Raw genomic sequence first — 10,508 nt, 5'->3', positions numbered from 1 at the left:
ATGATAGAAGATGTTAATAACTAAACTTAAAATTGGCTTGATGAGTAAACTAAAGTACTTGCATTATCAATAATCAATAACATAATATTAAAACAGACACTAGGAATGACACGTGTTAATTCCTTGTGTATATTTTTCCCTTCAAAAACGCTCCTTCCTTTTTTGATAAAATCTCCTTTGAGAATCTTAGTATAATATAAATATCATAATATATTATTTCAAATCTTTTATATGTATGTTTTGATAGTAAATATATTTCTTTAAAATTATTATTCTATTTCTACTCTGTATGACAAATCTTTAATACATCATATTTCGTTCTTTCAATGATTAATTTATTTCAAATAAGGTAATTTTATAACAATATTAAAATGATGTATCGATTTAAAATAATAGATTCGTACTACATAAATTATTGTTATTATTAAAATTAAACAGGAATTTTTAATTGGTTTTTCGCCTAATTCTAATACAAATAGACAAACAAAATAAAAGGAGTTTAACAATATAACGTAACATTATAAGGCCCTGTTCTTTTAAGCTTCTGGGCAGAGAAGAGCAGGGGTCAGCAGAGCAGAGTAGATTAAATTTCAGTAGAGCATAGCAGATTTCAAGATAGCAGAGCAGAGCAGAGCATATTTCAACATTATTATTAATATTATTATTAATGTTGTTGTTGTTGTTGTTGTTGTTGTTGTTGTTGTTGTTGTTGTTGTTGTGTACCATATTTAACATATGTTAATAGTAGAAAGATAAAAGACAACGCTTTACTTATATTTATTTCACAAAAATTTTAGAATAAAATGATTTATTGATTAATAATGATTTTACTTATAAATTTGTCTTAATCATACATTTTTAACCCTAAAATAATAATAATAATATACAAAGTATTACTTGAAAAACAACCTCTTTTTTTTAATTCTTGAATTGTATGGAAAGATTTGAAACATAATTCAACTCAATAATGAACTAACAATCAATACCCACATAAAATGTTTCAACACATTGTGATTCTAATATCAAATGTTTATAAAAGAAATTGTTATTATTATTATTATTATTTATTTTTTTGAAAGAATTGTTATAATTATTAGAAATTAGTAATTAATAATATTATTAAATATTAATTCAAAATAGTTTGAATTATTAAATATTATTATTGATGATTATTAATAATAATTATTATTATGATTAATAAATATTAATTATTAATAATAATTATTATTAAAATTATTTTTAATATTAATAATTATTATAATTATTCAAAATAATAAATTGTTATCATTAATACAATATTTTAATTATTATTATTGAATATTAATTATTATTGTTGTTATTATTAATTATTATTTGAAAAATAGAGCAGAGCAGAGTAGAGCCGAGCAAAGTAGAGCAGAGCAGAGCAGATTTCTTTTGAGCAGAGCAGAGCAAAGCAAAGCAAAGCAGAGCAGAGCAGCTCTAAAGAACGGGGCCTAAATACTTTATCTATACATGCATGTAATCATATAAAAAAAATTTGATTGATTAATTAAAATTTCATTCTTTTATTTGTATCACCAGTACTTTCATATATTATCATATTTTAGGTATAAATTTGACCAAATATCAAATTGAGGTTATTATTCTTGCCCATTAGGGTCTGTTCACATTTACTAAACTGAGCCAAACTGAACTGAGCTGTACTGAACTTGAATAGAGATGAATTGAATATTTATGAGAGAAGAAATTTAGGAATTGAACTAAACTGATTGGAGCTGAACTGAAATTAAGCTGAAGTGAACAAGGTAGTTTTAAATACTTATTTATTAAATAAAAAGAAAATTGATACTAATTTATCATTGAATTTTAAAAACATATATATGGTCTAACATGTAGTTTGAATATACTTATTTGTCTAATTGACTCTTTCATTATATTTCATGTTTCATATCATTATACATGCAAAATAAGAATACAAAATATAGTATAGATGTTGTTTACCTATGTTATTTTCATTATAATTTTTTTTCTTTTATTGAATAAAAGTAGTTAATTACCATGCATGGCACGGGACCTAATCTAGTATAGTATTTCAAACAAAGTCCTTAGTAAATAAACTACGAGTAAATAAGAAGACTAATTAATAATTTGAATAAATAATTTCAATATTACACGTTGTATTCACAAGAATAAACAATATTGCACATTGTTTTCACAAGATTAAACATGTAATGATACAAAATCAAACATTTACAAATCAACAGCTAGCTTTTTGGCTATTTTATACACTAAGCAACTTACAATTACCAACAATTTAGTATTTACCAAACACTTTTACACAATTAGCTATGTGCCTATGTATAACTAGCTAGTTAGACCAGCTAATACAGCTAACTAGTCATCAACTAGTTAATACAACAAGTTACATCAATCAGCCGACAACTAATTACCATTACTAAAAGAAGTCATCGTCATCGTCGTCGTCATCATCATCATCATCAGAATTTCGTAATGAGTTCATCATATACCACCGGAAGAAAGCCTCATCACCATGCTCATCTTCATATCTTCCTGGACACAAATCAAGCAATCATACAGGTGATATGTTTTTAGATCTAAAGCATTTAGGGATGGTTAATGTGTTCAATTCAACTTATTTAAGTACAGAGTATATGCTTATTTCATAAATGATCAAACCAGTTTAGACTACAAATTTTTTTTATTTCGTTTGCTTATTACTAAATATTACTCTGCATTGATTTCATAATTTTTTTTTAAAAAATTATATATAAAAAAAAAAGATAGTTTCATATTTGGAAAGTACACAGTTATACAATATTTAACGATGTCTCATTTGGTATTTTTTTTTATTGTATACATGAGGTCAAATGTCAAATTAGGATATCAAATCATATCAAAGACCCAGATTAGATCATATCACATAATATATATCAAGTGAAGTGAACATAGCCTTAGACACTAAAACAAACTACACATATTAAACCTCATAGTCATAGTCGGTTATATATTTGCAAGGTTATGCTTTAAAGATATGTTGTGGATCCCTCAATTCATCGGCACTTGGCTTCATTTTAGAAAAAGGGTGATTGGGTGAGCAGATGCCTCAACAGCTTAACAGTTAACAAGACCCATGTACTTCATGTTTGCTGGTCTTCATTACTTACATATGCTTATATAACTTCTTTGCATCGGAATTTATCACGCGATTCATGCCCATGGCATCTCTAAACATACATTATAGCATCTCAATTCAGTTCTATTTACTCCAATTAAGCACAAACTCTGATAGATTTTCAATGAGTAAAGCATGGCAACAGACCCAAAAAATAAGCCAAACCCATGGTCCAGTGTGATAGGGTCACCTGAAGTCAGACCAACTCTCATCAAGGTTTCCCATGATGCCAGTTACAATTTTCAAATAAGACAACTAAGCAACAAAAACGTTCCATTTGCAGCAAAATAGGGAATTAATGCCTAATTACTCAAGAAAGATTATAAAGGAACATGACAAATGAAAGGATGATGATTGCAGAACTTATGCTGGAAAAAGGCACATAAAAACATAGACAACAAACATTTGCAAGCAAAATATACAATTTATCCTTACTTATTTCCTTCTTTTGACGTCCCTTGGTACAAGAAGAAGTCCTTCCTAATCCATTATGAGGTTTCTTGTACCGCAAAGGGCGCTTATTAGATGATGGGTCATCTTGGCCAGAAATAGATTGCCAACTCTGTAAAAACCACATTGGCAATAGTAGTCAGAAAATAACCATGTATTCAGTCCTAGAAGATTACAGAAATCAAGTTCATGGTGGCAAAAACATATGTGTTCTCAATCCTTAAGATTAAAAATATTACATAACTTCTCTTCAATCTTCCTATCTTATTATGTTTTTTTCCTACAGATATGTGGCTTGCGATAATTGTGGTGTTAAAGCGAAATAAGAATTCCATACCTATGTTGAGTTGAGTGTATGACACAGCCACACAGGTACTTACAAACATACTAAAAGCTGAAATAAGAGATCATCAATCTTTATTAACATAAAGAAGATTAACGAGCATATTAGGGTTAATATTTTGGGGTAGTGATGACATGCATAAGAAAGTTCCTTCTATTGTATGAAAGACATTCTTGATACCTAAAAAGTAGTTGGTCTGAGTCTAAATTTTGCAGAATCTGGAACTGTACATAACATAGTTAAAATATTATGGGTGTAATAGGAGTTCAAATGATACATGTAATGGATAAAGATGTCTCTGTAGCAAACAACAAAATTCAAATTCAACAAATAAATGCAATGCAATGCAATCTAAATACTCCCAAGCCCTCCTCTGTATTAAGGTTACCAGTACGAGAAAGATCAGCTACAAAAGCTGCACTTTTGTGCTTCACTATCATACTCCATACACTGTTCTCGGTCAAGCTCATGATGCGAGGATCGATCACTTCACTATGTTGTGCTTTCTTGCCTCACTTTTAAAGCTTTTGGTTATATGAGTAAGTAGCTTCAGTTTGATTTTCTAGTAATCCCAAAAAGTTAGGACTCATATAATGCTCTAGTCTACTCGTCTAGGCATTTGGTTTGATTGTTCTATTTCAATCCACAATTATGGATCTACCAGGTGTTGAGTCATTATATGCTTCATTAAACCACAAAACTATTATAACAGTTTATGAGCTCAAATAATGTTGTCTTATGGTAATTAGTTGATGGTGTTTCAAATTTCTTAAGTCACACGTTTAGCTTAAACCTTTGGTGGATGATGTTTATATAGCTACAAGCACGTGTTTCAAATTACTAGTCTGGTCATATTGCTACCGACACAATAACACGAGCATCCAACAGAAACACATTATTTAAACAATCTGACAAGCAAATAAAATAAAAATTAATCCCATCCTAAATGTTATTTAAACTCTCACCTTAGACAAGTAATCAACACATGCTTTCACGTTCTTCATTAAATTTTGCTTGAAATGGTTCCTTCGATGACCTGGCCTTCTGTTTCTGCAATTGTTGTTGTTTTTCTGCATTTCAACAAATAAAAGCACCACATGTCAATTGCCATTATAAAGACCCGGGATCAAATCTCTTCTACAAAATTTCCTAATCCCCTCGATACGGCCAAAAAGTTTCTCAAATGCCTCCCCCGGTTACATTTAATTTGGCCCATAAATCAAATTAGCTCAACCAAGCCCAATTCCAACCATAATTCAAATTCAACAAATAAATGCAAGCTCCGCTTTTGTGCTTCACTCTCATACTCCGTGTTCTAGGTCAAGTTCATGATGCAAGGTTCAATCAATTCACTAAGTTGTGGATTTCTTACCTCACTTTTTAAGCTTTTGATTATATAGGTAATTCAGTAGCTTCATATTGATATTCTAATGATCCCTAACAGTTAAGAATCTTGATAATGCTCTAGTCTACTCGTCTAGGCAATTAATTTATTTGTTATATTTCATTCTACAATGATAAATCTACTAGGTATTGACTCATTATATGTTTCGTTAGACATTGAAATTATAATACAATCTGACAAGGTTTGCTAAATATTAAAAGTATCATCAAACTCTCACCTTAAACAGGTTACCAACACAAGATTTTACTTTACTTATTATATTTTGCTTGAAATAGTTCCTTCTATGACTCAACCATCTGTAGTTGTTGTTGTTATTATTGGATTTCTGCATTGCAACAAACAAAACCATCACAAATCAATTTGTCATATAACAACAATCAATATTCATGCAACAACATAACTTTAATTTGTGGATGTTAACTAGGTTAATTGGTAAATATTATAACCGTGATCAAATCTCGTCTACATTTTCCAATCCTCTCTATACGGCCAAAAAAAGTTCTTAATTGCCACCCCAATAAATTAAATTTGCCCCATGAATCAAATTAGCTCAACCAAGCCCATTCAAACCAAAATGTGAACACTTTGCTAATACCCATTGTCACCCACAACATATAACTTTATTTAATTCATCAAAATCCAAAATTTCGTAGGAATCAAAGAAAAAAAAAACCATTTTGCTAATACCCATTATCACCCACAAGGGCCACAACATAAAACTAATTTAAATCAAAAATTCTTATGAATAAAAGAATAAACCCAAATGGCCAAATTTCTAAACCCAATTCAATCCAAACCATGTTACTTACTCCTCCGTTTGGTAATAAAAACCATAATAAGTTAATGTAAAATAAATTCAATGAAAACCCAGTTGAAATTAAAGTTTTTTTTTTTTAATTATAATTATTATTGAGGGAAGAAAGTAAAAGGATTTTGAATTTAAAAAAGAAAGTAGAAAGTGGGACTTACAGCAGTGGAGGAATTGCGACGAGCTCGGTGAAGAAGTGCGGTGGAATGGAAAAGGTGGGAGTTTGTATAATTGAAAGTGGAAAGTGGGGTTTTAAGGGCTGATTTAATTAAGGAATTCATGTTTCTTCCTTCAACACTTCAACTTAATTTTACAAAAGCTAAGAAAATGAGAAGCGTGGTTGCCGGAGATGGAGTTTTGGTGACCGGAGATCAAAGAATTGTGAGCATGGCGCTATGTGTTCTTATATCTACAGGTATAGTATATTAACTAATGGAAAATTTGTGAATTACCACAAAAAAGGGTCATAATTTGAAATTACCGCCTAATTTCTTTCAGATTACCATCTTTTTTTGTTTTTCGGTTGAATTTTCGACTGTGGGTCCCACCTTATTAACTTCCCTCCTTTTTTTTCTTCTTTTCTTCGACCTAACGTTCTGACTATTGCATTAAACTCCATACTCTTCATCTTTCCTCAATTCCTTCTGTTAATCTAACCAAAAATCATCAATTTTTTCCCTTTTTCTTCCTTTAATTCTCTGTCAAGTTCTCAACTACCCATATAGGATTGAATTAAAACCCTAAGTCTACTTTTTTCTGGAAATTGAATGCTTTGGTTGTACTGAATCATTCATATCATTCAATCGCAAAACACAGGACATAAGACACAATTATTCAACATAATAAACAATCATTCAACTAATTTGAACAACATCAACTTCAATTAGCAGAATTCTAACAACATTGCGCAATTAATTGCTAACAAATACCCTAATTGCAAAAAACCCCAAATTTAATTGGCTCAGGAACCCTAATTCCTAAATTAAGGAACAAAACCTAAATTACAAAGTACTGGAATCATACCTTAGCTGCAAATTGAGAGTATGCACTTCAGTAGATAACTTCTTCTAACAGTAGCAGCTGAAATTTGAGGAATTTTGAATGAATTTTGAGGCAAAATTTTTTTAATTGAAGTTAGACAATTTATAAAGAATAGAAATCGGGGGGAGAGAGAGTCAAAAGAGTAAAATTAGCCGTTATGTGGGGCCCTCAAATAGAATTTCCACCGGAAAACAAAAAAAGGTGGTAATCTGAAAAAATTTTATTTTCAATGGGTGGTAATTTAAAATGATTTTTTAATGGGTAGTAATTTCAAAACAGGACCCCTTTTTGGGTGGTAATTTACAAATTTTCCTTAACTAATACTAAAACAAAATATCTTTTTATTAAAATTGAATACGTGTCGCTTTCTTATGAAATTTTTTCCCGCCTAAAACCAATAAACCATTGATGATATCATTTTTTTGTGATACTTTCTTCATTTTTTTTTCTTTTTTTGTATTTTTCTTTTTATTTTTTTGAGTGTCATACTTCGTAAACATTTAAACAACTTTAATCTAGAAATCAGAGCATAGTAAATTGAATAGCAACTGTATTTCTTTCTTTTGATTTAAAGATCTATCATTCCCTCTCCTCAATTCCTTAACACTAGAATGTGCCCGTACTAAGGCCCTGTTCTTTTCACCTTAAAAAAATAATATTAAGTAAAAATAATTTCAGTTCAGTAAAAATAAGTTCAGTTCAGTAAAAATAAGTTCAATTCAGTAAAAATAATTTCAGTTAAGTAAAAATAAGTTCAGTTCAGTAAAATTCAGTTTTCTTAAAGAAGAATTATAGTAGAAAATCAGTAAAAATAATTTCAGTTCAGCAAAAATAATTTCAGTTCAGTAAAATTAATTTAAGTTTAGTACAAATAATTTAAGTTCAGCAAAAATAACTTCAGTTCAGTAAAAATAATTTCAGTTCTACAAAATTAAGGTGAAGAGAACAGGGCCTAATGCACGGGTTATAAACCAAAAAAATGAAAAAAAAAAAACAAAAAATGAATTGATTACAAATTTTTTTATATATAAATAAATAAATAAAAACCAAGTGTTGAATTCATATAAAAAAAATTAAAGTCTTAAAAAATATTATGACTTTAATCTAGAAATCAGAGTTTAGTAGATTGAATAGCAACTGTATTCCTTTGTTTTGATTTAAAGATCTATCATTCTCTCTCCTCAATTCCTTAACATTAATATTCAAACGTCAAAATATTTCTTGAAACGTTCAAATTTTATTCCTTTCAAGAAATCTCCATTCATTGAATTTATAACAAAACTGAAAAGATTCATTGTATATACAAGTTCTACACTATATTTTTTTTTGTTAAAACGTGCATCACATGGGGGTTAATCTAGTTTTATATACGTAGTATTTAAATTTAAAGTTTTGAAATTTTAATTTTTTAAGCTAAAAAAGTAAATAAATAGTACGTACTGTTTTTTTTTCATTGTGGGAGTCTTAGGGCATGTTCACTTCATCTTAATTTCAGTTCAGTTCAGCTTAGCTCTAATCCGTTCAGTTCAGCTTAGCTTCTAATTTCCTTATCTCATAAAATATTCATTTCATTTCAGTTCAGTTCAGCTCCAATCATTTTAATTCAGTTCAATTCAGCTCAATTCAGTAAATGTAAACATGCCCTTAGACCACTCCAATGATGAAACTCAAATTAGAGGAGTTAAGGTAAAATATAGTCCCTGAACTTTGGTATTTGTAGCATTTTAGGCCCTCAACTTTCAAATGAGACAAAATGGTCCCTCAACCACCCAACCCTACCATTCTGGTGGAGGAAAAGCTTAGTCAGCAAAGTTTAGGGACCTCCAAGTCAACTAAACAAAGTTTAGGGACCATTCAAAATGATGTGTCATTTATTTTTATTTAATTTCAAGCAAAATTAGATTAAATATAAACTAAAGCTTAGGGATTTATAAAGTGGGTTTTTTTTTTACCAATTAAATATTTATAAAGTGAGTTGACAAGAATTAAAAATTGCTAATAAAATTTGATAATAATCATGATATATTTTATACTTTTATAATAAATTTTCTTCTTAATTAACCTTTTTTTCGTAATTAATTTTTTTTTTACAATATATCTCAACTAAACTCATTAACCACACATCCTCAAATCCTAAGTCCTTACCCCTTATATATTTCACACACTAAAAAAATTTAAATCAAAATTGTAAAACCAAAAAATTTAATATGTTTTTAAAGTGAGTGAGTAAGACAAAATCCAAACTTTGTAATATAAAACTAACTAGAAATATGAAAAGATTGAAAACTAGAATAAAAAATAATACCATCCCACTTTTCTTCCAAACTAACAACTTATTTTCATGCATTTACTTTCTAAAAGGGTTTCAAATTTTTTGGGTTTTAGTGTGTCTACTTTCCAGGTTTTTTATTTTTTTTTTTATTATTCTATGTGTTTATGTTCTAAATGATTTTCAATTTTTTTTGGTTATTTTGTGTGATAATTTTTAGGGTTTCTTTTTTTGTTTTTTCTTGTGTTAATTTCTAGGAGAAAATAATAATTGCCCTAGATTATTAACTAAATGTATTTAACTGAATGAGTAAGAACTAAGAAGGAATTTTTCTTTCACAAACAAATTTCGTATTATAGCTACATTGTAGCAAGATTTCTTAACATATTTTAGTGAGAGAAAGTAAATTGTGACCATGAATTTCACACTTAAAATGTCTCTGACTTGTATATTTTTATAAAGTTAATAGTTTTTACTAAAATTAATTTGATTATTTTGTTGAAATCAAATTAAATTATTTGAACTAAATTACACTTATGGGTTAAAAGTTATAATCACTCTTGTATGGGAGTGCCATGTGTCCTTGTAGTCCCTAAACTTTGGCCTATAATAATTGCATTAGCCACCTCACTCTATAGGTCCCTAAACTTTCATTTCTAATTTAATTAATGCTAACTCATCAGCTGAAGGTCCCTAAACTTTGCTTTTAAAATCATTAAATTTATGCCACATGTGCACTAAGGTCCTTAAAGTATGCTTAGTCAGCTAATTGTATCTGAAAAGTGAGTCATTGGTGGTCGAGGGACCATTTTGCCTCATTAAAAGTTGAGAGACTAAAATGCTACATATACCAAAGTTCAGGGACTGTAAGTTACCTTAACTCCAAATTAGAGTATGGAAATACAAAATGAGTTGTTTTTCATACTTAATAATACCAATAATATCCAATCTACGAGGATTTTTCTGGTGACGCGAATAATCGACAATTTTATCAGCTCTAGGTTGGTATCGTTTTCA

General features: G+C 29.0%; 1 protein-coding gene across 1 annotated transcript; it reads right to left on the bottom strand.

Annotated features, from left to right (window-relative positions):
• Positions 1-2,195: 2,195 nt before the first annotated feature.
• Positions 2,196-6,562, bottom strand: LOC145609437 (uncharacterized). The gene is made up of 5 exons (XM_081664924.1): positions 6,343-6,562; positions 5,591-5,698; positions 4,934-5,038; positions 3,611-3,737; positions 2,196-2,553 (listed from the first exon to the last, which is right to left on the bottom strand). The coding sequence occupies exons 1-5, from the start codon at positions 6,460-6,462 to the stop codon at positions 2,438-2,440; spliced, it is 576 nt and encodes a 191-aa protein (XP_081521050.1). The 5' UTR covers positions 6,463-6,562; the 3' UTR covers positions 2,196-2,437.
• Positions 6,563-10,508: the final 3,946 nt, after the last annotated feature.

This window comes from Chenopodium album, chromosome 23 (assembly GCF_948465745.1).
Source record: "Chenopodium album chromosome 23, dcCheAlbu1.1, whole genome shotgun sequence".
NCBI lineage: Eukaryota > Viridiplantae > Streptophyta > Magnoliopsida > Caryophyllales > Amaranthaceae > Chenopodium > Chenopodium album.
The sequence above is the reverse complement of the archived record's forward strand: the minus strand, read 5'-3'. Positions and strand labels throughout refer to the sequence as shown.

What these genes read in the sequence shown, in the direction of transcription:
- LOC145609437 (XM_081664924.1), bottom strand. Translation starts at nt 6,462, where the DNA reads ATGAATTCCTTAATTAAATCAGCCCTTAAAACCCCACTTTCCACTTTC. An exon ending in GTGTTGGTAACCTGTTTAAG is followed by an intron (nt 5,039 to 5,590) that starts GTGAGAGTTTGA and finishes GTTGAAATGCAG; the next exon opens with AAAAACAACAACAATTGCAG. An exon ending in ACGTCAAAAGAAGGAAATAA is followed by an intron (nt 2,554 to 3,610) that starts GTAAGGATAAAT and finishes ATTTGTGTCCAG; the next exon opens with GAAGATATGAAGATGAGCAT.